At 44.6% G+C, this 27,328-nt stretch overlaps 1 protein-coding gene across 1 annotated transcript; it reads left to right on the forward strand.

Annotated features, from left to right (window-relative positions):
* Positions 1-486: 486 nt before the first annotated feature.
* On the forward strand, positions 487-27,081 carry PI4K2A (phosphatidylinositol 4-kinase type 2 alpha). Its single transcript, XM_052660715.1, has 9 exons — positions 487-921; positions 8,598-8,798; positions 13,254-13,385; positions 13,759-13,912; positions 17,485-17,546; positions 19,483-19,582; positions 20,340-20,473; positions 20,949-21,008; positions 24,658-27,081. Exons 1-9 carry the CDS (start codon positions 487-489, stop codon positions 24,817-24,819), a joined length of 1,440 nt encoding a protein of 479 aa, XP_052516675.1. The 3' UTR covers positions 24,820-27,081.
* The last annotated feature ends 247 nt before the right edge of the window (positions 27,082-27,328 follow it).

The raw sequence follows: 27,328 nt of genomic DNA on the forward strand, positions 1-27,328 counted from the left end.
CTGTGGCTCAGGTCATGAACTCCTTATCGCCAAATTCAGACTTAAATTTAAGAAACTGGGGAAAACCACTAGACCATTCAGGTATGACCTAAATAAATCCCTAAGGACTGTTCAGGTAGGATCCTTTATTTGTTCGCTGCCAATTAAGAGCCAGCAGTGGGAAGCTAAGGGCGCCGCTGGGCTGGAAGAGAAAGGGGGCGTGTCTGACCCGGGAGCTTGCTCCTGGAGCATGCGCAATCTTCAGAGAAGGTGACGGGCATAAAATGCGGAGGACGGGATTGCGTAGGCGTTGTTTCTGATTGGATACAGTCTGCGCGCTAGGGGTCGTGCCTACTCGTCGCCAAGTAAACAGGGAAGGTAGGGGCGGGGCCAAGGAAGCACTGGGACCTGGTTGGCCGAGAGAGAGTTGAGAGTTTCGCGGATTGGTCCGGGGCAGGAACTCAGCTGTGTGGAGCGCACCGGGTCCCGGAGCCCGCGGCCTGAGGGATGGACGAGACGAGCCCACTCGTGTCCCCCGAGCGGGCGCAACCTCCGGACTATACCTTCCCGTCCGGCTCGAGCGCTCACTTTCCGCAGGTGCCGGGGGGCGCGGTCCGCGTGGCGGCGGCGGCCGGCCCGGTCCCCTCTCCGCCGGGCTCGCCAGGCCACGACCGGGAGCGGCAGCCACTGCTGGATCGGGCCCGGGGCGCGGCGGCCCAGGGTCAAACGCAAACCGTGGCGGCGCAGGCCCAAGCCCTGGCGGCCCAGGCCGCGGCAGCGGCGCACGCCGCGCAGGCCCACCGCGAGCGGAACGAGTTTCCGGAGGACCCGGAGTTCGAGGCGGTGGTGCGGCAGGCCGAGTTGGCGATCGAGCGTGGCATCTTCCCCGAGCGCATCTATCAGGGCTCCAGCGGAAGCTACTTCGTCAAGGACCCTCAGGGGGTGAGATCGGGCTGGGGACTGCGGTCGCCTGCTTCAGGGAGGGTGAACCTGTCCGGGGGAGTTTGAGGCTTCGCACAATCAGAGGGAGAAAGGGGTTTTGAAAGGCTGCGAAAGGGGAAAACTACAGTGCGGAGCTTCGTGGGCAGGATTTTGGAATGCCCCTGAGAACTGGAGATGGAGAAGCTTGGCGGAATGAAGAAATAAATCAGAACTTATTTGGTAGGGGAGGAGTAAGCGGAAAATGAAAAGAGGAAATTGATTAGATAGAAGCGAGGAGCCCTGCGGTGTGGTGGGGCAGTTGGCCTCTGGACAGAGACGTGCAGGGAGATGCTGCTTTCTAGTAGGTTCCTTAGCTTTAAACTACAGACGTTTGTTCAGCTACTTACTTACTGATTTGAGCTTTGAGCCCGTCCTTTCTTTTTGGACCGAATCAGTGTCGTCACTGTTCATCCAGGAGGACCGGTGACCTATCAGGGGCTCTGATGGTTCCCTTCCAGCCTTCTCTGTTCTGGGGATGTCTTCTGCACCGACCCAGGTCTCCTATTGACAGACGTTGCTGATTGAGTGGACTCATCAGTTTCATCTGTCCTGGTTATTGCTCACTTCTGAGATATTGTTCAAATCCTTTTTTATTGTTCCTCAGTTTAGAGTGTAAAGTTTGAGAAACATGGGACTGTCAGTTACCTTTACTTTCACTTCTCATCCAGAACTAGTGTTTATCTCACCTTTATTTTGTCCCTTGTATGTGTTTAAAGGGGGATGAGGATGGGATGGGACATGGAGTGAGGAAGGCAGCTGAAAAGTGACATTTATTCTTTTGATTAGGGTTTCCGTGGTGGCTCAGTGGTAGAGAATCTGCCTGTCAATGCAGGGGACTCAGGTTCCATCCCTGACTTCCAGGAAGATCCCCTGGAGAAGGAAATGGCAAGCTACTTCAGTATTCTTGCCTGGAGAGTCCGGTGGACAGAGGAGCCTGATGGGCTACAGTCCATAGAGTTGCAAAAGAATCAGACACAACTTAGCGACTAAACAGCCCACCAACAGATCAAACTAGAGGTGTCTTTGAAATATCAGTGCGTCAAAAAAATTTTCAAGTCTTCTATGTTAATGTTCTCAGGTGGACCAGAATGACTTACTGGAAAAATATACTTTTGTTATTAAAATGATGGAGATCAGAGTTCCCTCACATTTTCCCTGCATCTGTCTTATGTGAACTCTTGAGATTGGTGGTGTGCTCTTTTGACAGGAGTGCTGAATGGCCAGGACGCACTGTGACTTGTAGCTCTTGGTTAGGTTCCTGTTGGATCCAGTTGTTCTCCTAGATGTTATCCTGGAATTATCACCAAGAACCAGAGAGCATTCCCACCATCAACTCAGTTAACATAAACGAGATGGGAAAAAAGCTTTGAGAGTAAAGTTTTTCCAAATCTCTCAGATAAGGGAGTAATGAGTTAAATCGAAAGCTCAAACAGGAACCATCACTTCTAGAAGAAAAAAAAAGATAAGGTGTCCTTGGGTTTAAATGTTAGGGAGATGTTCATCATTTTTTATTTAGGAACCAGACAAATCTAAGATATGAATGGTTTTTACTTTGTTGCTAGCTTGTTGGCTGAAGGGGCTAAGATTATCTTTGTTAGGTACAACAGCAGGTGGAAGATTTTTGTTTTTCTTTTGTGACACTGTTACAGCTGCACTGTAACACTGGAAATGTGTTGGGTAAGCAGAGAAGTGATCTGATACTCTGACAGGTGGGAGTAATGTGATCTTTCAGTTCTACCTGGCAGGTAAAGTACTATCACCTTAGTACATAGGCCAGGGAGAATAGCAGACTGTGGATGTGTTTCTTGGTGATTTGCAGGATCTCAGTCTCCCAAATTTCCTGGCCACTGGCCTTTCTTAGAGGGGAAGTCAAAATACATACAACCAAGCAAAACTTATTAGTGTAACCATTCTGTTCCCACTGAGGAAAATGTGGTTCAGAGCAGAGGATCACTTCCTAAATGCTGTGGTGGGTTATACTAGACCACAAACTAACTATAGTTAGTTTTGTCATCTTTAGCCCTGCTCCAAATGTGTTTATTTATTTTATTTAGAAATACTTAGATAGTATTTACTGTATGCCAGATACTCTTAATGTGCTTTACAGGGTTTCCCGGATGGCTCAGCGGTAGAGAATCCACCTGCAATGCAGGAGACTCGGGTTTGATCCCTGGGCCGGGAAGATCCCCTAGAGAAGGAAATGGCAACCCACTCCAGTATTCTTGCCTGCAGTGTTCCATGGACAGAGAAGCTTGACAGGCTGCCGTCCATGTGGTCGCAAAGAGTCAGACACTGCTGAGTGACTGAGCACACACACAGATAAAAATAATACATTAAAAGAATAAAGTGCTTTACAAATAATAATTCACTTAATACTCGTAACACCTTCTGAGGTAGGTACTATCATTGTCCCCACAGATGATGACACTGAGACACACAGTACAGCTAATTTGCCCAGAATCTCAAAGCTATTAAATGGAAGGCAGGTTTCAGACCCAGGCAGACTGGCGCCAGAGTTCACGCTTCTAACTACCACGTCCTGCTACCTCAGAGTTAGTCATCTGAATCTCTGGTTTCTCTTTTCAGCTACCGTATTGGTTAGGACTAAATTTGGCTGTGTGTGACAGAAATTTTTAAATAATAATAACTTGAATTAAAGTACATTTGACTTTCATGAAAGAAGTCTCCAGACTGCTTGGAGCTGGCATGGCATTTTCCTTTATCAGGGAGACGGTATGAACAGTATGCATCCATTCGTCCAGCTGGTCAGCCATCCCTAGCACATGGCCTCCACTTCGTGAGCCAAGATGGATGCTCAGACTACAGACATCTTGTCTGCTTTTCAGCCAATTGGAAGAAGGAGAGGAGGAGAAAGAGAATGCCCTCTTCCTGTAAGACATTTCCTAGAAGTTGGCACTAGACTGTTCTCCTTACATTCCATTGTCCAGAACTGAGCTTCAGTAGTGACTGGGAACTGTAGTCTTTATTTTGTCCAGCTAAAAATCAGGGACCTGTGCCCAAGGAAGAAGAGGGAACAGAGATTGGGGGAACCAGCAGTTTCTGCCACAGGTACTTTTGGGGCTGAACAATCTGAAAGGTTCTTGAAGATAACAGCCCTGATTTCATTTCCCGGTTGAGAGTGGTTTCTTCTCAGAATGAGCAAGTACGGACCTGAAATAGTAAGATAGAAAATGCTGGATCAGAAGTCATGGTAGAATGCTCAGGTTACCCTCCTCACCTACATCCTTGTGTTTCAGGTCTCAGGCTGCTCATGAAAGTATTTTTTGAGCATTTTCTGTTTTGAGTGGCTAGTAATACTAAGCATTCATATTGCCAAATCATAGAACAGCATATGACTGACTAGTTTATTAGGACAAATAAATGAGATTCCACATATGAAAGCCCCTGGCCTAATTCCTGGTGCTTAGCAGGAGTTCAGAGTGTTTTGCTGCTTTTTTAAGTTACATGCTGACTGACCCCTGGATTAGGCTTTCTTGGATACATGGCATTGAATAAAACAAAAAGTAGTGTAATTCTAAAAGGATCCATTCCTATTTAGGATAGTAATTCATTAGACAATTCTAAGTGGTATTTGCAAAACAGTTTCATAGATACTTCTCACATGTTCTAGGAGCTTGGCCTTATATCAGTAATTTTCAGCCTTTTAAAAATACTTTCTTCACCAACAGTTAGTCTTGAAAATAGTACAGTATGATTTTCCATTTTTCAAGTATAAATTTATATTGTAATATTGAATGTGTTTCTTCCAACCACCTGTGTCTTCCAGGAAATTTTGATGTCCTTACATTTGGTTGAGAACGATACTAATAGCCAAATAAAGAATAAGGATCTCAGAGTAACTTTTTTTTTTAATGAGTTATTTATTTCTTTGGCTGTGCTAGGTCTTTGCTGCTGCATAGGCTTGTCTCTAGTTGTGGGGAGTGGGGGCTGCTCTTCACTGCAGTGCACAGGCTTCTCATCGTGACGGCTTCTCTTGGTGCAGAGCTCGGGTTCTAGGGCTAGGGTTCTGTAGTTGTAGCACGTGGAGTCCAGAGCACAGGCTTGGTGGTTGTAGAGCATGGGCTTAGTTGCTCTGAAGCACGTGGAATCTTCCCAGACCAGGGATCGAATCCATTGTTTCCTGCATTGGCAGGCAGGTTCTTTACCACTGAGCTACCAGGGAAGCCCCCAAGAGTAACTTTTTTACTACTAAAATGTTAAGATGCAGTCATGTTTATATATCATACATAGATGTAGTTTGGAGATTTTTAAGCATCATCAGCACACCATCTGTTATAGGGAGCTGTCCCAAGCCACAAGTTATAATCGATGCGGCAGGTTGGATTGATAGCAGTGAACAGGAAAATAAATACAGGCTGAATCTCCTTTATTACATTCCATTTGGATCCCATCTTCTTTCAGGGTGTCACATATTTGGAGTAGTCCATCCCTCTCTTTTGAAGAGTTAACATGTAAATCAGGCTTCTCTACCTCAATAGTTAAGTCAAAAAGTACTGTTTCCATCCAGCCTCTACAGAATATAGACTTACCTTTTTCACTCTCATTTCCTTATGAGTGTATAGCAGAGATTTCAAGGGGTTGCATGATGTGTGATATTGAAACAGACTGAATATTAAAGATGTGAGAATACAGTTTTCTTCTACTGAGCTAAACATTAGAGATTTGCAAAAATGTAAAACAATACCAGTCTTCTCACTAAAAATTGTTTTTTAAAATATAGTTATTTTTCAAAAAAAACATGTCACATATGTTAACATGTAATTGGCCTGTTTTTATGATTGAGTGAGTGAAGTCATTTAGTTGTGTCCGACTCTTTGCGACCCCATGGACTGTAGCCTATCAGGCTTCTCTGTCCATGGGATTTTCCAGGCAAGAGTGCTGGAGTGGATTGCCATTTCCTTCTCCAGGGGATCTTCCCAACCGAGGAATCAAACCCAGGTCTCCCGCTTTGCAGGCAGACGCTTTACTGTCTGAGCCACCAGGGAAGCCTGTTTTTATGATTAGGTGAATTAAATAAATAGTTTTGACATTTTAGTTTTAAGTTCTAATAACAGCAAATATAGATTTTACCCATGTAAACAAAAGCTTTGGTGGTCTTTAATAGTTTTTAAAAGTTTAAAGGAATCCTGAAACCAGAAAGTTTGAGAACCATCCACATTGTATTTACCAAACTTAAAAAAAAACAAAACACTTTTATGTTATTTCTGCATATTTCACTGTATAATATGAGTGATGTGCTTGAGTTGTCTTAGATTTTAGTATAGCCTAGTATGCTGCTTCTTGGAGCTGCTGGATAGATACAGAAAACCCTTTGGGTTTCAGGTTTCAGTAATGGTGTGTGGGTCTGGCCCAAGCCAAGCCCCTTGCCTCCTTGTGCACTGCTGTTTTTACCCTGAACTTCATGCATTGCTGCTACTCAAAATACCTGCACGCTAACCCCTTCGTTAAAAGGAAGAGGTTAAGGGAGAGTGTTTTTTAAAATACTGACATCAAACTGAAGCTTTCTCCTACATGTAAAAAGAAATTGAAAGTTTATTAAAGAAGAGAGAGAATATGGTGAAATGAATTAGGCAGTATTTTTTTCTTTCTCAACCAAATAATAGTGGGTGGTTTTAGAGTTTGTTTTCTATGAATTAGGAGAATATTCTGGAGTCTTCAGTAACATAGTTGATTATGTGAAGTTAACATTAGCTTTGGAAATTAGGCCAGATGCTGCTTTATATGTCTCTCTAGGAAACCCACAGAGTGCCGATACACTGTATTTCGCCAACTAGGTGAACTGAAGCAACGCTTAGTCCTCAAAGGGACTTGTCCCCCTTCTGTCTGAATGACCTTCTGTTCCTCCATCCTTCCCGCCCCCACTATCCCCCTATTTGTGCATGCCAGACATTATTATTTAATGAAACCCTTGTTACACTGAGAGAATCATGATGACTAATGCTTTTAGAGTCGATGAAATGCTTTCTGATTGTCCTTACGCTGGAAGGAAATTGAGAAGTTTGAGAGGTTGCCCTATAAATGATGCTTGGCTGCAATCTTGGCCTTCAAGTTCTGCTCTTTTTTTGGCTGAGGGATCATGTGGCTTGAGGGATCTTAGGAACAGGAATCAAACCTGTGCTTCCTACAGTGGAAGTTTGGAGTCCTAACCACTGGACCATCAGGGAATTCCCAAGTTCTGCTTTCTTTAAGTGGAAGTATTTAAGCCTCAGTCCTGGTATTTTTCAGCCCCACTAATAGCCTTGGTTTCCCTTTCACTGGGGACCAGCTTGCTGAACTCCACATTGTACTTCAGTGAACCGACTGGTGGGTTCTGGGATGGGCCTCAAGTTGTCCTGTGGTTTTACTGCCCAGGTTCCAGAGAGTTCCAGTGGAGTCAAAAGTCATTCTCTGCGAGCTGAGCCAGTTACTACTACTGCTGCTGTGTGTGATTCAGAGCCCAGGGTTCCAGGGGTGTGGAGACAGAGAGGAAGATTGCCAAAACAGGCCTCTTCCTAGACACTTTGGATAATAATGTAATTCTGAATGAACATATGCATTTGACTTTTCCCGGTGAATAAGTTTACCTTTAAGAATCAATTGATTTCTTTTGTACTTCTTTTCTCTTGTCTTCTTGCAAGGCTTCTTGATGGGACTGGCCTCAAGATTGACCAGTTATTGTTTCAGACATATGCCTAGCCAGTTCCTAATATGAGTACTTACATAATGCAGGCAGATGGATGTATGGTTTTGCTGTGACTGGCCATTCAGGAAATGACACCCACAGGAAAATGTCTTATGACCCAGACTAGCTTGAGTTGGCTGTGGGCTGAGGGGAGAGGGAGAGTCATATGATATTAAGATGAATCACTTGAATAGCATATTTACTTTACTTTTCTTCCTTTGAAAATACCAGTTTGGGGACTGGAGAGAATGAGATAAATATAAAACAACCTAAGGGGGCTGACTGGCTTGTGGAAGAAAGCCTTCAGGAGGGAAGGCCTTTGTTTCTAGATTGCAGCAGCATCCCATATGTCTGAGGATCTTTGAGAATTAAGTTATTGTCTGCTAGAGAAGGTGGATCTTAATCTTTGTGGCCTCTCATGTCCTGGTCTCTTGCCTATGAGAATTACTTAAAAGAACCCACACTAATCAGGTAGCAGACTCTTTTTCCTGCTGTGATCTTTCTCTTCCATTGCTACTTAATTTGTCATTCCTAAACTTGTTATTTTAAGATAGGTGGGGGTAGTAAGGCTGATAGAGGAAGTCAGCCTTTGATAAAAGAATTTTCTTAACCTCATTCCACGATACCTTACTGATTTCCTTTCAGTTGATACTTTGCTTAACTGATGCGGAGCAACAGTGAGTATTAATGCACCTTAGAAGTTGGGGTTTGATGGTGTTAAAATTTCTTGTGCCATCGGTACCAGATTGGCATCTCCTCTGGCCACAGCCCTTTCAGGCAGCGTTATTCTCAGCTGTGCACGTGCAGTGGTGTCTTCCCTTCAACGGAAGTGTCTAACTGTACATAGGGATTGTCTGCCTGTGCCCTCTCATTTCCTTCTAGAGTCTTGCTGACCGGGTCTGTGGGCCACGGGCATGGACTTGCCTTTAACACCCTGTTCCTTTTGTCTCTGTAGAAGATCATCGCTGTTTTCAAACCCAAGAATGAAGAGCCATATGGGCAACTTAATCCTAAGTGGACCAAGTGGCTGCAGAAGCTGTGCTGCCCCTGCTGCTTTGGCCGTGACTGCCTTGTCCTCAACCAGGGCTACCTCTCAGAGGCAGGGGCCAGCCTGGTGGACCAAAAACTGGAGCTCAACATTGTACCCCGCACAAAGGTCAGTGACCTGTCTTCCGGATGCCTTTCTGCCTGGCCAGAGTTTTCCTGGGTCTAAGCCCATGTTAGTGGGACTGCTAGATCCAGTGAAGGGCTATTTGTACCCTGAGTCTAGGGTTCTTGGCCTTTTTTTTGTTTTTTGCTTTTTTTGGTGGGGAGTGGTATGTGCAGGCTTATGGTTTGATCATCTGATGAAAGCTGTCCTGAGAAGGATACACATAAATTTTTTGCATACAATTTCAGGAGGTTCCCTTCTGATACACATGTATGGGCTCCCTGGGACTTTGGATCCCAGGTAACCCCAAGCTGGTTAGAAACCTACCTACTTTTGTAGCTCACTCTGAGATTTCTGAGCCAGGATTTAAACACAGTCTACAATGGACTAGCTGGTTGTCAGCTAAGCACTAATGCAAGATCTGGCAAGTAGGACTCTAGGGTTGGCTGAGGGTTAGTGTAAAGGTCTGGCCTGAACACCTACAGGAAACTGACAAGGAATTCTCCTCACCCATCTTTATGCTATGGAATTCTGGTGCTTGTTTGAACATTACAAAATTGGGTTCCCAGATCTAGGCAAATCCACACTTAGAATGGATTTGTACATACCTTAAATGTGTTACAGACTTAGCCGAAGTTCTAATGCAGGATCTGGACCATACCTTCCACCCCCTTTCAAAAACATGTTTAAATATAGAATTGATTGTAACAGTTTCAGAAAGTTTACTGATACTGGGTTAAGAACCACTCTGCTACAGGATGTCTCTTGAAACCTTCCACGGGTTCTGAGGTGAAGAAACCTTCTGGTCAGCATATGAACATCTAAGGACACGTCATCACCCATTTAGTATACGACTCCCTGAGATTTAGTAACAACTTAAGGCAGAACTCTGGTCAGATGCCCTATGACTGCAGGGCCATCTTTGTATCTCTCTCTGGGTCTTAATCTTCTTTGAAAATTGGATAAAAGCTATACGTTTTGTTCCCAGAAAAAATATACATATTTGCAATTACTGTGTATAATTTCAAGAGGATGGTTCCTGGACCAGTTGAAATCTACCCTTTGACCCATAGGAACTAGATTAAAAACCCGTGTTTGAGGTTTTCTTTGCAGGTTTAGATAGCAGACTGTGGGCAAAGAGCCTTATCAGCAGACAGAAGCTTCCCTTCAAATCTTTTTTTTTCTGTTTTCCCAGGGTATGTTACAAGAAAATGTGATAGTTGTGGATGTTTAACTATGTTTGCTCCTTTGCCAAAAAACTTCAAATAAGCCAACTAGTTTGTAAGGAAGTAGAAATCAGGGAAAACTTCTTGAAATTTCCTTCTCTCATTCTCGGCACCTAGCAAAATACTATACTTCTAGTAAGTGTTCCTTAAGTACCAGCTGAATCAGTGAATAGATATCAAACCATGAAAAAAGAACACTAACAGAGACCCCCCAACCTCAGGCCAATGGAGTGAATGTTTGATATATTTGATTGTAGTTCCCGGCTCGTAGCTCCCATCTGACATCTAAGTCACGGCCTGGCCTTGTGTAGCGCACTCCTTCCCTTCGAGCTTTCATTCTCTCTGTGTACACAGAGTGAAGCAGCACTCTGAACATCTTACATGATGATGAACGCTCCTAAGATCTCCTGCCTAACCTGAAATCCTCCCACCAGGCCCCTCCTAGACTCCAGAAATCCAAAGTACTCGTTGCTCATCACTCTGTAATCTCCTTGCTCTGCTGGGTAAGTAGCAGACCACCCAGGCCCCATGCCTGTCTGTTTTGCCTATGCTTCTCAGTGCAGTGCCTAAGAATCAGGGATCAAGTTCAAATTCTGGTGCTGCAGCTCTTTATTGAGAAATCCTTGGGCAAGTGAGTCAAGACACTCCCGCAGTCTCTCCCTTTCAGCTTCCTCACTATAAAAATAGGGATATAAAGAGTTCCTCCTTGGACTTCCGTGGTGGCGCAGTGGATGGGAATCCACCTGCCAGTGCAGGGGACATGGGTTTAATCCTTGGTCTGGGAAGACTCCACATACTGTGGAGCAGTTAAGCCCGTGTGCCACGACTTCTGAGCCTGCATTCTAGAGCCCGTAAGCCACCACTCCTGAACCTGTATGCCACAGCTGCTGAAGCCCATGCACCCTAGAGCCTGTGCTTTGCAACAGGAGAAGCCACTGCGATAAGAAGCCCCAGCACTCCGAGGAAGAGTCGTCCTTACTCACTACAACTGGCTACTTGATAGGGTGGCCATTAATATTACACAAGATAATCCACGTGGAATATGTAGCCCAGCACCTGGCACTGTGTAAACACTCCATACATTTTAGCCTGTGGTATTTTTATGACTATTCTAATCATTAATGTCACGCCCCACAATCCTGTTCTTCCCCATCTCTAGTCTTCTTCTTTCCCTATTAGAGAACCTTAATGAGGCCTGAAGATCTTTTGCATCAAAAAGTCAGCAACAAAAAATCATGTCTTCCAGGAGACTGGGATGAGATAGAACTTTGCAAGCTTAACATACATTTGCAAGCTTAACATAACATTCCTGGAGAATAGTAAGAGGAGATCTCTCTCTTTCCTGCCTCCCCACCCTTGTGACAGGATTCTATCCAGTTGATCACAGTATCTGTCACTATGGAGACGGGGCTTGCAGTTGTGCTAGAGCTTCAAATAATAAGGCTCTAATTCTCACTTGATCACTATCTCTGCTGTCTGTTCCTACAAGGTTTCAGGTTATGAGAGTTTCATTAGTCTTAGGGAAAGAGTGGTTCGCTACAAAAATTGATCAAAAATAAATCTGATGAGGGAAAGTGTGGTATATGTCTTGAGAACAGGGTTTTCATCATAGAAACTGGCAAGATAGTCTTAAGAAAGCCTTTTTTCCCTTTTGTTCTTGTGCCGATGTTTCCAGATTTGTAAGGTAGAAAGTGCTAACCTATAATACATCTTGGCACATCTGTTTTAGGTACCCTGTTAAAACTGGATGGATGGATGGATGGATGGATGAGAGGAAGGGAATTACTTTATGCTATCTTTAAGGTTCAAGGGCAAAATTGGTTACTTGTAATGAATTTTACAAGGCTTAGGAAAAGAAAGAATTTTCTTATAAATTTTATTTTTGGTGTTTATATACTAAAACTCAGTGCTGTCTGAAAGAAGCTTGTAACTCATTCATTCATTCACTTAATAAAGAGGCATATGCCAGGCACTGTTTTGTACTCGGGATGCTAATGTAAATAAGGTGGTTCTCATCCACCCCACATTTCATTAGTTTTAAAAAACAAGTTAGATATGGATAATCACGAGACAGTTTGGTTAAGTGTGATAATGGATGTCCAAATGGATTGTGGATTATACTGGTTATCTCTGCAGTTTGACAATCAAGTGTAATATTGGTGGCCCATTAAAAAATTTTTTTAAAAGGTAATGCATGCATCTAGTGCAAAAATTAGAAGGCACAAGAGATTAAGCAAACCCCCCACTCTCAGGGCTCAGCAGTTAGGCATTTGCCTGCAGTGCAGGAGACGCAGGAGACTTGGGTTTGATCTCTGGGTCAGGAAGGTCCCCTGGAGAAGGAAATGGCAACTCACTCCAGTAATCTTGCCTGGGAAATCCCGTAGACAGGAGAGCCTGGTGGGCTACAGTCCATGGAGTCACAAAGAGTTGGACACGGCTAAGCACACCCACATACCTAAACAAAGAAGAGTAATCCAGCTTCTCTCCCACCCCTGTCTTCTAGCCACTTGATTTCCTTCCTCAGAGGCAGATGTTATTACTAGTTTCTTGCTTAGTATTCCAGATATAGTCTATATAAATACATAGCAATGCACTAAAAATTAAAACCAATTTTAATGTTTGTTTAATTTTTAAATGTAAATTATTGCACACAGTATAAAATTCAACAGGAAATAAAAAGGTATGGAATAAAGTGCAATTAATTTTTATTTGGAGAGAAAATAGATCCTGGACCATCTTCTCCTAACCCAGGAGCTAGCTGTAGTGTCAGCGTAATTCATTCTAGATGCTATAACAACCCCTGAATTGCAGTGGTTAACACGATAGGAGTTTATTTCTTGCTCACATCAAGATCCATGCCAGTTAGGCAGCTCTCCTAGATCCACGTCACTTTATATAGCCACAAGAGATCTTGGCTCCTTCCGTGATGTGGTTTTACCATCTCTGAGCCCTTCATTTCTTCCAGCTGCACAGATTGGGAAATGTAAACTAAGGATCATGGGAAATTTTAGGGGCCAGGCCTGAAAGTAATGTGCATACATCACTTTGCCAGCATTGCATTGGCCTGAACTAGTCACATACCGGCTGCTCCCGGTTAGAAGTGCTGAGAGATGCGTCCTTTCCATACGCAGAAGAGGAGCAGTGCTGGTGAGCATCTAGCTGTTATTCTTCGCCATACCGGTATAGTTCCTTAAACTTCATTCTAACCTTGGTATCTCTTCTGTTTCCATTGTAGGTAGTGTACCTGGCCAGTGAGACCTTCAACTATAGTGCCATTGACCGAGTGAAGTCCAGGGGCAAGCGGCTTGCGTTGGAGAAAGTGCCAAAAGTTGGACAGCGGTTTAACCGCATTGGGCTACCACCGAAGGTATAGACTGCACCCAGGTGGCTCATCAAAGGTGGTGATTATAATGGCATAACCATCCAAGTGGTGAAATAAGGTGTCTGCAGGCCCACCTTTGGACACTTGAATAGCCTACCCTGAGGCACCAGTCTTATTCATTTCTGTCAAGGGCCTAAGGTTTGAGGAGTAATTCTCCAGAGAATAGAGACTATAACTTCCTTACTTTACTCCTCTGGACCATTTAACTGCGCCTTTTGAATTTGGATGAGCAATTACCGTCACAACCCTTTTCTAATACAAACTCTATAGGGCCTTCGTGGGTACCTGGCTTACTCCTGGGATCTTTGGACTTGGGCTGTAGGGAAATACTTCTTCTAGTCTTCCTCTTTGGTTGCAGGTTGGTTCATTCCAGCTCTTTGTTGAAAGCTACAAAGATGCAGACTACTGGCTACGGCGTTTTGAAGCGGAGCCCCTTCCTGAGAACACTAACAGGCAGCTGCTCCTGCAGTTTGAGCGGTTGGTGGTCCTGGACTACATCATCCGCAACACTGGTGAGCAGCTGTGGGTGGTCCTGCGCCCTGTGCCTGGCTGTGAGGAGCCACAGGGCAGACATGGAGGCTTGCTTGCAGAGCTTGGTATCAGAGTACCCTGTCAGGATGAGTTTTTAATAAGACAGAAGGGTTATACACATTGGAGAGGGTGCTGAAAATACTTTTTCTAGACCAGCTTTGTCTAAGCACATCGTGTGTAATTATCAGAGGCGGTGAGTACTTATGTTTCATCTTCGCCTCTCTCCCAGTCTCCTGCAGAAGACACTTTGGCTCTTCTAAAGCAGCACAGAGTGCTCTCATCCTTGATCCCTTGTCATTTGTGTTAGCCTGGCCTAGTACAGGACAGTTTTGTCTTTAAACACCACATCTAAGTGGACTCATATCTTCCCAGGTGGCGCTAGTGGTAAAGAGCCTAAGAGGCCCTAGTTAGATCCCTGGGTCAGGAAGATCCCCTGGAGGAAAGCATGGCAACCCACTCCAGTGCCCTTGCCTGGAGAATCCCATGGACAGAGAAGCCTGTCAGGCTATAGTCCACGGGGTCTCAAAGAGTCGAACACGACTGAAGCAACTTAGCATGCATGCATTCAAGTGGACTCATACAGTATTTTCATTCTGCGACTGGCTTGGTCACTTAGCATAATATCCTCAGAGTTCTTTCGTATTGTAGGATGTGTCAGAATTTCTTTCCTTTTTAAAGTTGAATAATAGTCTATTATGTGTAGATGCCTCATTTCACTCATCCATTCATCTGTAGACAGACACTTGGGTTGCTTCCACATTTTAGCTATTGTGAATAATTCTGCTGTGAACATGGGTGTACAGATATCTTTGAAACCCTGCTTTCAGTTCTTTTGAGTGTGTACCTAGAGGTAGAATTGCTATTTCATATGGTAATTCTGTGTTTAGAATTTTTTGAGGAACCGCCCCACTCCAGTACTCTTGCCTGGAAAATTCCATGGATGGAGGAGCGTGGTAGGCTACAGTCCACGGCATAGCAAAGAGTCGGACACGACTGAGCGACTTCACTTTCACTATACCGTTTTCCATAGTATGGAAGACATTTTACAGCTGCATCATTTTCCCAAGAGCAGTGCGCGAGAGTTCCTGTTTTTCCACATTTTCACCATCATTTGTTATTTTCTGAGTCTATATATAAACATATATATATAAATATATATATATATAGTAGCCATCCTAATACTAATAGGTATGAGGTAGTATCTCATTGTAGTTTTGATTTGCATTTCACTAATGACTAGTGCGAGATCCAACCAGTCCATCCTAAAGGAGATCAGTCCTGGGTGTTCATTGGAAGGACTGATGTTGAAGCTGAAACTCTAATACTTTGGCCACCTGATGTGAAGAACTGACTCGTTGGAAAAGACCCTGATGCTGGGAAGGACTGAGGGCAGGAGGAGAAGGGATTGACAGAGGATGAGATGGCTGGATGGCATCACCGACTGGATGGACATGGGTTTGAGTGGACTCCAGGAGTTGGTGATGGACAGGGAGGCCTGGCATGCTGCGATTTATGGGGTCGCAAAGAGTCGAACACGACTGAGCGACTGAACTGAACTGAATGACTAGTGATGTTGAACATCTTTCCGTGTGCTTTTCCCATACGTGCTAAGTCGCTTCACTTGTGTCCAACTCTCTGAGACTGTATGGACTGTAGCCTGCTGATGGTCGTCCCATCCTTGTCAAACTGTGCTTGATTATTATATATGCAAAGGTTTATTTCTGAACTCTGTAATCTAGTCCATTGGTCTGTCTCTGTGTCAGTACTACACTGTTTGATTACTATAGTTTTGTAGTAAGTTTTGTAATAAGTTTGTAAGTTTTGGAGGAAATGTGATTCCTCCAGCTTTACTCTTTCTGGATTGTTTTGGCTCTTTGGCAGTCCCTTGAGATTTCATATTAATTTTAGGATAGGTTTTCTGTTTCTGCAAAAAACATCATTGGGATTTTTATACAACTGCATTTAATCTCTAGATTAGTTCACCTTCAGTAGGACTGCTGTCTTAATAGTATTAAATATTCCAATCTGTGAACATGGGGTATCTTACCATTTATTTATGTCTCTATAATTTCTTTTAGCAATATTGTATAGTGTTCATTATACAAGTCTTTTCCCTCCTTAGTAAACTAATTCCTAAGTGTTTTATTCTTTTTGATATTATAAATGGGTTTGTTTCTTAATTTCCATTTTGAATTGTTGATTGTTATTGAATAGAAATGCAGCTGATTTCTGTGGTTGACTTGGTATCCTGATCCTGACTTTTGCTGAGTTTATTTATTAGATCTAACAGTTTTCTGTAGAATCTTTAGGGTTTTCTGCATAAGAACATACCATCTATAGAGATAATTTTACCTTTTCATTTCCAAATGCGGATGCTTTTTATTTCTTTTCTTGCACAATTGCTCTGTTCTTTCAGTACTGTGTTGAATAGAAGTGGTAATACTGGGCATTTTTCCTTTGCACTAGATCTTAGAGGAAGAACTTTTAGTCTTTCACTGTTGAATATGATGTTTGGTCTGGATTTGTCTTATATGACTTTTATTATTTTGAGGTACTAGTCTGGTGGTGACAAATTTTCTGTTTTGTTTGTCTGAAGTTGTCTTTACTTCAGCTTCATTTTTGAAGGATATTTTTACTGTACATAGAATTTGAGATTGGCAATTATTTTCTCTCAGCAGTATTTAAAAAACGTTTCATTAATCTTCTTGCTCCCATGGCTTCTGTGGAGAAGGAAGTTGTCCATATGGTAACTGTATTTTTCATTTCCTGAATTTCTGTTTGATTCTTTTTTGTAGATGATTGTTTTCTGCTGATACTCTTATTTCTTAAACGTATTAAGGATTTTATCTTGAACACTTCAGAGCTTATATCTTTTTTGGGGCCCCTGTAGATTTACTTGAATTTTCTGTTGTTTTCGTGTCATCTTGTCTCTGTGTAGACCTTGTTATTTTTAAGTGTCAGATATTGTATATCAAAAACTGTAGAATTATTTGGAGGTCAAGGATGTTGATATCAATCCTGTCTGGAAGAAGATGTTTGCCTCTGGCAAGCTGCTGGGGTCATCAGAAGCCTAGGATCACATTAATTTTAGATATTGAGAAGAAATACCTTACCTTCTGCTTACTTCCAAGGTGTTAGCCCTTTAGGTTTCAATGCAGAGCACGGATGATCTACCGGGGTTTCCTCCTCCTTGCCAGTCACCAGGCCGTAGCTTTGTCTCCCTAGCTCCCTGGGGCTGTTAGCACACTGTTCTACCTCTTAGCCTCGTAACCACCTCTTCCCAAATCAGCAGCAGGTGCTGTAAGAAAAAAGAAGCCACAACGGGTGGACTCCCCTCTCTGGAGTCTTCTTCTCCCAGATCATGACAGTCTAATTCTTAAGGGTCTTATAAAATCTCCAATGCCTTCAAGAAATTTTAAAACATTTTGTCCATTTTTTTATAGTTCTTCTTAATAGTATGATTGGTTTCCATGTGTCAGAATGTCTAATTCACCACTACTGAATGTGAAAATCACCCCAGTTTTGTCTACTAACTTCATATTTCTGTTCACAGATCGAGGCAATGACAACTGGCTGATCAAATACGATTGTCCAATGGATAGTTCTAACTCTCGGGTAAGTGGTTAATCTGTATCTTTTTAAGGAGAGGATGAGGTGGGGTATACGCATAATATGGAAGCACATAATCGTGTGATATTTAGGTCACATAAGTTCAGAGGAATCAGGATAGCACACGCCTTTAAAATTGAGGTTAATATTTGGTAGTCGTTGTTCAGTTGCTAAGTCATGTCTGACTCTGCAACCCTGTGGACTGTAGCCAACCAGGCTTCCCTGCCCTTCACTGTCTCCTGTAGTTGGCTCAAACTCATGTCCATTGAGTCCATGATGGCATCCAACCATCTCATCCTCTGTCACCTCAATATGTTTTTATAAGGAATATCCTGCTGATTGATGTTAATAGAGATAGAATGAAGAAAAGTTCAAATAAATTTGGAATCTGTTGCATACTTTGTGCCTTCTTTGAAGATTCACATTGTATGGAAGCATAGTAAAGGTCTGAGAAATAATGCATCAGTGCGCCTGTGTGATTTCATTTGGCCTAGTGATTTCTAAACCTTTGACCATGGAATACTTTTCTCACAAGACTGCAGTTCCACAGAATGTGAGTTTAGAAAAAGCTGCTTCCTACAACTTTCTTCACGCTCTCATTGCTTTTCTATTCTACCACACTTCCCCTGTGCATTTTAAAAAATTAGCAGGAAGGCTACCTGGAGAAGGAGAGTAAGATTGGCTTTTCTTCTTTTCAGTGTTTTTTCCCCCTTCCAGTTTTATTGAGATATAATTGATATATAACACTGTGCAAGTTTAAGATGCGCATTGTGATGATCTGAGGCACATATATACTGCAGAATGCTTCCCACAGTCAGGTCAGTGGTTCTCAAATTCTGTACATCAGAACCATCTGACGAGCTTATTAAAAACAGCATGGATTCTGCAAGCCTCTCCTCCAGTAGATCTCGGGTAACACTGAGGATCTCACACTTCTAGTAAGGTATCCCAGAGGATTCTGGTACAGGCATCCTGAGCCCACCTGCCCTGTTCTATGGTGGCACTGGTTAACCTGAGCACGGAGCCAAATACACAGTCCTGGGAGGGTCTGACACATGCTGTCCCAGGCAGCCTCTTCCACTGTCTCTGCACTCAGCTCTCGTCCTTTTCCTCTTAATGCCTCAGTGAAGCCGAGGAACAGATTCCGTTGTGCAAATGCAACCAGCTGTTTTCATCCACAGTTCTAGTATCTTGCTGGAAAATGTCACCACCAGTGAAGTGGCCGCTGAGTCAAGGTCCACATTAAAGAACCTTGACTGACTTATGACTGATTTTTCTTCCCTTTTTTTAATGGGCTTCCTAGGTAGCTCAGCTGGTAAAGAATCCACCTGCAATGCAGGAGACCCCACTTTAATTCCTGGGTTGGGAAGTTCCCTTGGAGAAGGGATGGGCTACCCACTCCAGTATTTTTGGTTTTCTCTGGAGGCCCAGACAGTAAAGAATCCACCTGCAATGTGGAAGACCTGGGTTCAATCCTGGGTTGGGAAGATTCCCTGGAGGAGGGCATGGCAACCCACTCCAGTATTCTTGCCTAGAGGATCCGATGGACAGAGGAGCCTGGCGGACTACAGTCCATAGGGTCGCAAAGAGTCAGACACAACTTTTTGTCCCTTTTTTAGACTCTTAGGGTTCTCATTGCCTTTCCCTGTGAGGAATGGCTCATAGTTCTCTTTTGTTCCTGTCATTTCCTGTGTTACCAAGGACTATGACAACTTTTGAGGAAGTGTACTTTTTCTAAGAAGAGAAAGGGACTCTGAGAACCTTGAATTAGCCAAATCAAAGTGCCATAAATATATTAAGTCCAGGTAACAATTTGGAAACCGGTTCAGAGATTGAGTAAGGACTGGTGCCTGAGCTGGTTGAGATGGGAGCCTTTGCTTCTGCTTTAAAGCGCTGGAGGAAGGTGGGGCTCCCTAAGTATTCAGTCTTCCTTGCTCTTCAGGACACAGACTGGGTGGTGGTGAAGGAGCCTGTTATCAAGGTGGCGGCCATAGATAATGGACTGGCTTTCCCTTTGAAGCATCCTGACTCCTGGAGGGCATGTAAGTCTCAAGACCACTATGGTCTGGCTCTTTTCTTGCTCTTTCTCAGTGTTCTTATCTGTGCAATGAAGAGAATAATACCTCTATCACAAGATTGTTCTAAGGACTAATGCAATAATGCAGCTCAGCACCTGAGCACAATGGCTGGCGCACGGCAACTACTCCACAGTGTAAACTGTTAGTATCCTTTTTCCCATGAATTATTCCCATCAGAAGCACAGAGCTGAGTTTTCACATCTCTGCGTTGCATTTTTCTTAGTCTTTCTGAAGACTGTCTTATCATAATTTATTCGATTCATGTTTCTAAATATAAGCTGCTGTTCCTGTTCTGTCTTCCTTGTCGACATCCTGGAAACCAACCCCTGGCCGCGTTATAACTGAGAACCCTTTAAAAAGAGAGAGAGACAAGTAGGGGCTTACTAGTCCCCTTGCAGTACTTGTCTGTCTTTTGAGAAGGAGCGTCTCAGTGTTTCAGTGGCAAGTGTTGATAATTGCTTCTAGGTAAGCTTGCATCTTGAAAAGTCATATAATGTCTGGGAATGAGCCCAGGCTCAGGGATTAGACAGACCTGGGTTTGAACCCCGGTTTCTCCACGGAACTGGTTAGCTTTTAGGGTTAGCGAGCCCTGTCGCTTTAATTTTCTGTTGTGTTTAAAATAAGGGGCATGCAACTTTACCTGTGCTCTGATAGGTGGAGGACATAGATGGACAGGGACTCTTTCAACACCAGCTTTGATCTTGACTTTTCCTCTTTTCAGATCCTTTTTATTGGGCCTGGTTGCCCCAGGCAAAAATCCCGTTCTCTCAGGAGATTAAAGATCTGATTCTTCCAAAGATATCAGACCCTAACTTCGTCAAGGACTTGGAGGAGGATCTGTATGAACTCTTCAAGGTTAGCCCTGGGACCCTTAGCCTTAAAACCATATGGAAGAAAAAATTCCAGCGGTTTTCCTAATTTGTCCTGATACAAGCCAAGATAGAATGGAAACATCCTCTGGCTTGTGTTAGCCAGTGGAGAGCAAGGTTTCCTCCCAGTGGACAGCAAGACCTAGTTTGGATTGGTGTGAAAACAGTTGGCAGCTGGGCTGAGTCACACTGGTTCGTGTCCTGTGTGTCATGCGGCTGCAGTGTGTCTACAGAGCTCTCATTCTCAAATGGAGCCCCAGAGCCTGGAGTTCTTCAGAGTTAATCATGAAACTGAGGACAAGATGGTTACTTGTTCTCTATTTTGCTGTCTGTGAAACGGAGTCATCAGGGTTGGGATGAACATCACTAAGCCTCCTGAGGGTTTTCTAGCTGGAGGAGGAAAATGGGTTCTTCTGAGGCATTCATGCAGGTTGTATCTCCTTCTGCCCTTCTTTTTGCAGAAAGATCCTGGTTTCGATAGGGGCCAGTTCCATAAGCAGATTGCTGTCATGCGGGGGCAGGTAAGCCTGGGACATCCTCCTGGTGTCATCCCCAGGGTCTCTCTGAGAGGGTCATATGCTCATGTTGAGTGAGTGTGTAAAGGTCGTATCTCACACCCATTTTAGTCTGTGCCATCCATGCTTGTGACTCTGTCTTAACACCTGAGAGGAAAGGTAGCCGGCCCAGATCTCCCACCTCTTCCATGGTATCAGGCATTTGGTGAAGCACCTACTATGTGCTTGGTTCTGTGCCACTTGCTTGGTAGTTCATTGGTGGATTTAGCTGGTGGTCTGGGTCCTCAGGTTGCTCAAGGCAGCGGTAACCCCTGGTGATTAAGAGCTAGGCTCTGGAGTCAGACTGGTGCTTCACCACTCCCCAGCACCATGGCCTTGGGCAGGAGCTTCTGCTTCCTTTTTATAGAGCAGGACAGCTACCATACTTTGCAGAGCTGGTCAGAGAATCACATAAGATTATGTGAACCGAGTGTTTAGTAAAAACCATGCCTGGCACATGGTAAGCACTCAGATGCTGGTCATGGGTATAATTTTTGTTGTTACAGTTACAAGCCACATTATTTCTTCTTTCTCCCCTTCATCTTCTAAGAGAACCAAGGAAACCACCAAGGCATTGTTGATCTTCCATAGCAGAGCAAAGAACAGCTTGAAAATTGCCTAAAAGCTCGAGGACACTGACATTCTGCGTATCACTTTGAAGTCTTAAAGACCGCTGGAATAGCCTAGCAGTTAGGGCACAAACTGGTCAGGGTGTGTGATTTGAAGCCTGACTCTGCCATTTATTAGCTGTGAGGTCTCAGTCGAGTTGCGTAATCTCTCCTCCTTTTAGTTTCTCTCCCTGTAACATGGGATTAATAACAGCACCTATCTCATAAGGTTATTATGAGATCAGTGATTGAAAACAATTGGAGTAGTGCTGGTATACTGAAGTACTCAACATGGGTTAGCTATTTTACTAGGGTTTTGTATACAGCTTCTCACATCTTTGAAGGACAGGAAGCTTTTCTCAGTCATAATTATCCAGGTACCCTCTTTCCTCCATTTAGCAAAAGGCTTCTGATGAGGGCAATGTTTGAGCTTACCAAACCCGTTTTCTCCAGAAATGGGACAGACAGAGGATTTAATAGCTGTAGTTATTAGAGCTGCCTGAATACCAGAAGATGGTCTTCCTCCATTTCCCAAACAATGTGAAGGCTCAGTGAGGCTGGCAGAGTTGTCAGACATCTTCGGAGCCACATGGCGTGCTCTGGCATTGTGGAACTCCGCGGCAAGGAGCCAGCTCCTCCAGTTTGTGTAGATTGCGCCTCCGTCCCTGTTGCACTGTCTCCTCTAACCCCTTCCCGGTCTCTTGCAAACATAGCAACTTTCCTCTCATTCTGTTTAGTTAAGGCCGTTATCCAGAGTGGCCAAAGGCAGAGGGGCAGGGCTTGAGAGCGAGCCATTTTAGCTTTCTTTCCATCGTGTGCTCTTAATGTCCTTTGAGAGCGGGTGGCATTTTACGACCTAGAGTGCCTACCGCTGAAACTGTCAGGATGAGTCATGGGTGAGTGTCCAGCTCCTCCTCCTAGCACATGGGTGGAAGGAATGCACCACCTTCTGTCTCCCTGAGCCGCAGTCATGGAGTGGACTGTACAGTGTCCTGGAGCCCAAGGGGAAGAATGGGAGCCCTGGAGAGATGGATTCGGGTGATAGAGTTGTTCCTCACCATAAAGGCTTCTAACCAGACGTTAGATAAAGAACGCAGAGTCTGAGGGAAAGCTTCTTAGATAACATCTTCAAAGACAGTATTTCTTTTTTGGCATTTTTCTTCAACTTTTAAATTAGGAACCTTTCAAACCTCGGTGAAATTGAAAGAAGGGAGTCATCTAGACTCGCCAGTCATCACATCTAATTAGCCACGTTTGCTTTATCTCATATCGCTAGATGTTATCTATCTGAATATTGTCTATACGTCTGTATAATTTTATCTCTTTTATAATCTGTCTCTCTCCCTAGATAGATAGATTTTGTTTGTTTGCATTTGGCCAAATCTTTTGGAAGTAAGTTGTTGACAGTTTGACGTTTTACCCCAAAGACTTAAATGTACTTGAAAGGTGGATTCTAACCCGAAGACCCAGCCAGAGAGGTAGTAAAATCCTGTGTCATCAGCTGGATGGTGTCCTGCATGTCCACTCTGATTCCATTTGAATCTCTTCTTAGTTCCCTGCCCTGATCTTGTACTCAAAGCTCTTTGAAGCAGTGTAGGGTGCTGACAAATACCCAGACAATGAAGTTAAAAAGGAACTCATTACCGGTAGGATCCACTTGTGACCTCTGTTCCAGGTGAACCTCTGCCTCTTTGAGGGTAGCCTTTGTAGGCCACGGATCATGATGGCTCAAGGCGTGTGTCTATGTGATTGGGGGCAGCTGCCCAGCCATCCTCTGACCTGGCTGTGAAAATCTTCAGCATCCGGTGGTTCAAAGGCTGTGGTAGGACCGCTTCAGCTTTTGTTCTTTCCTACCAGAGAAGATACACGGTGGTGGCTGATTGTGACAGGGGAAAGAAATGTGTTCCTCTGTTCACATGTCTGAAATGGCTGTAAAATACAGACACAGATTTGTGAGGAGCCACACATACTGTGGTATCCTGGAGCAGAAAAAGAACAGAACTGGAAAAGCTAGTGAAATCTGAGTCAAGTCTGGAGTGTGGTTAATACTAATGTTCCAGTGTTGATTTCTTAGTAAAGGTACCATGGTTATAGAAGGTGATCAGATTAAGAGAACTTGGGTAAAAGGTACATATCTTTGTAACTTTTCTGTAGGTATAAAATTATTCTAAAGTAAAAATTTATTTAAAACAAAGATGTCAGCATGAGAGGTAGAGTTCAACTGAAATGGCTTTTATTTTTTAAATACATAGTCTTTGTAGGAAAATCAGAAAATAAGGATAAACTAAAATCACCCTATCTCTAGGTCACCTTTCTTGACCCCAAAATAATCACTGCCAACCTTTAAGACCTGTTTTCCTCCATAGATAAGTAAGTAGGATTTTAGAAAATAAAGGTGGGGGTCACACTAACACTGGTTCCTTACCTCCTTTCTTTTCTGTCCAAGATTGTGATCAGTTTCCCATGCCCGTAGAATGTTTTTTAATTGCTTGTTTCTAATCCCTTAGATTATTAACTGATCCTATACTCTCGGGCATTTATATAATTTTCAGTTATAAACAATACTGCACTGTATAGATTGAAACTTAAGTGTTTTGTGCATGTCAACGATTGTTCCCTTAATCCTTAAAAATGAAGTTGCTGAGTCAGAGGGCTTGTCCACTTTTAAGCCTTTATGGTCCACTTGCCTTTCTGAAAAACAGTCCCATGATCTGAACACTCCCCAACTCTGAGTCGATATCTTCTTCTGTATCTTTACTAACTAGACAGGCGAAAGAGGAGGTATTTGTTTTCCTTTGTATTTTTTTAAAAGGTAGAGAGGTTTCCATTTTCTGCGTATTGCCCTCTTATATTCTTATTTTAGTAAATAGCCTGTCGGTACAGTTTCCCATTGGTGTATGGTCTGTTTTTGTACTGATTTATAGGAGCACTCTGCCTGCGGGTCTCCCTTCGGAGGCAGACCAGGGTGCCTAGTCACTGCTCTCACTGATCTCATTTCCCCCCTGCAGATCCTAAATCTGACCCAGGCCCTGAAAGACAACAAGTGTCCCCTGCACCTCGTCCAGATGCCACCTGTGATTGTTGAGACGGCCCGTTCCCACCAGCGATCTTCTAGCGAGTCCTACACACAGAGCTTTCAGAGTCGGAAGCCCTTCTTTTCCTGGTGGTAGCCCCAGAGGCAGACAAAGGCATATTGTCTGAGACTTGGGCTGGGAGGAAGCCTGGGGAGCGGGTTGCAAGAAAGCCAGAGAAACCGGTGGAGATCAGTGCTCTTAAGAGCCCTCCCTCTCTGCTCACCCCTTCCTCCAAGCTTTCCCAGGCCCCGGGAGAAGCATGAGCAGAGGGACAGAGGTGCTGTGGGCCCTTCTGAGTGCTGGGGAGGGCTGGCGCTCCATGCAAGCCGTCCAGACAGGGGGAAAGGAGCATCTCCTGGGGGCAGGCTGGGAAAGTCCCTTCCCTCCTGGACACCCTGCTCTGTTGCTATTCCTTGTTATATTCTGCATCAGAAAAAATACAAATACAAATTTCAGTACTAGTAGCAAAACCCAGGTAGAATCCCAGACCCTCTCATGGCAAAACCTCTGATCCAGACCTAAATGTGCATGGACCCAAACATCCAGGTGTCTCACAGTTCCTTACTGTGCAGACCAAGGCAGCTGGGTGACTCGCAGTGCCGGGACAGACAGAAGCCACACTTCCCTTTTGTGTCTTGCTGAGTCTTCTTTCCGTCTTCCTCCCACCAGTGCAGTAGGTTGACTCCAGACACGATTTTCACAGTGAGGGGACAACTGCTCTGGAACTCCCAGCAGTTTTACAGTGATTGTCTAGATCACCTCTGCTCCCTTCCCCGCTGGCGACCCAGCCCCTCTAGGCCAGGACTGTAGGTTGCTTTCCCCTCAGGCAAAGACAGGAGGGAGGCAGTTACCTCCCCAGCATGGGAACATGATCCATACCACTAAGTATATGCTGGAAGCTGTGATGTTCTGTGGGTGGGCTTACCCTTGTCTTGTTCCCCTAGTCCTTGGCCCTGGCCAGAGACGACAGACTTTCCCAGTCTGCTGATTTGTTCCTGTTGTTTTTGATTTTTTTCTCAACTCTTTTGACTTGATAGGTTCGGTTCTGGGTTCTGGAGTGGCTCTCGGTGAGGGTTCTAGGGTGGGTCTAGTTCATGAGAGGACAGGATATTAAGTCCTTGGGTTTCTTTGTGTGGTACCACTGCTGCTGGGTGGAGGCAATGAGACTTGTATTCTGCCTCCTAATTAGCAGCTTCCCTTTGCTCCCTGACTTCTTGTTCCAGGCCAATTTTTCTATGGCTTCTCGAGAAAGGTGGGGCCCTAAGGAGAGAGGTGTCCCCACTGTCCCCTGTGCCTGCCCAGCCCAGTGTGCATCTTCTTGCTTCCCTCTTTCCGCTCAGCTCTCCCCCTTACCAGCTGTCCGAGCCCTTTCTACACCAAAGCAAAGAATGGCCTCAGTGGGGAGTATAGAGGGTGCCACCCAGGGCTATGGGGCAGCCCTGGACGGTTCAAGTTTCTGGCACCCTGCGATTGGTCAATTAGCCTTGGAAAGAAACTATCTTGAAGGTTTGGAAACCAACCAAAGAAAAGGAGTGGGGACTGTTGCCGTGTGCCCTCTGCTTGCCTAGCTCCTGCTATTGCAGGAAGCGGAGCAGAGGTGTGCAGCCCTCTTGTCAGCTGGGCCAGGCTGGTCCCCTTCCAGTACAGCCCCCAGGAGCCAGCTTACCCTGGGCTTCCACCCCGCCAACAGAAGAGTCTCTGGAGCTGGGTGTGCATGCCCTGTGGACAGAGGCGCTGCTCCCCGCCCGCCCCAGCCCTGACAATCCCATTGAGCTGACCTGGACTTTGGCCTTGGGGGCCATGTTTGTGAGAACTTGGGAGCAGTAGGGCTCCCAGAGGCCAGAGGGGACCAGGGTATATTTAGCTCTCCACAGACATGTGTTTATAAACGTGTTGTTGAATTGCCCCACCTGGGGTGGGGAGGGCCTGAGCGGTCTACAGAAGGGCTGCTTGCTTCTCCCGCTGAGCAGATCTGCACGTTGCCCTCAGCCAGACCAGCTCTGGGATGCAAAGGAAAGTGGGTCCAATGTAAGAGGGAGCTGGTCCCAGTCCTGGCAGGTGAAAGTACGGGGCATCCTTTCCTGGCCCACATCTGTTCTCCTTGAAGCCTGTACTCAGGTTGCCTTGAATGTGGACTTTGGGAGAGCCTGGGCCCTGAGTGCCAAGGCAGGCTTTTGGGTGGCCCTCACAGAGCTGCCCGGCCCAGCCCTCTGCCAGCCATCGGCCCATCTCCCAGTGTCAGGGAGTGGAGGCTGGGCTGTGAGAGTGCCGCTGCCTCTGTATTGTTCTAATGCACTGTAGAAAATTGTATATGTAATGTATTTAAATCAATGCAAATGTATGAATAACAAGTCCAGTTCCGACCTTTTTTGTCTAGCTTTCTTTGGTGGAAAGACCAGGTAGGATGCCTTTTTAAGGGCAGAGAACCCTGTGTTGCCATGGAGTTGCTGAGATATGGCTCTTGAATCTGTTTTCCTCTAGTAGAGTAGTACAGGTTCTCGTTTCCCAAAATATTGTTTTAACCCACTTGACACCAACACCTGACCTGAACCTACATTGATTGATGCAAAGCTGTTTATAATCATCATGTATCTTTCTTACCGTG

The sequence above is a fragment of the Budorcas taxicolor genome, chromosome 23 (genome assembly GCF_023091745.1).
Source record: "Budorcas taxicolor isolate Tak-1 chromosome 23, Takin1.1, whole genome shotgun sequence".
Lineage (NCBI taxonomy): Eukaryota > Metazoa > Chordata > Mammalia > Artiodactyla > Bovidae > Budorcas > Budorcas taxicolor.

Coding starts and splice junctions, on each gene's coding strand:
- PI4K2A (XM_052660715.1), top strand. CDS start 487: ATGGACGAGACGAGCCCACTCGTGTCCCCCGAGCGGGCGCAACCTCCG. Junction 8,799..13,253: donor ACATTGTACCCCGCACAAAG/GTCAGTGACCTG, acceptor TTTCCATTGTAG/GTAGTGTACCTGGCCAGTGA. Junction 13,386..13,758: donor GCATTGGGCTACCACCGAAG/GTATAGACTGCA, acceptor CTTTGGTTGCAG/GTTGGTTCATTCCAGCTCTT.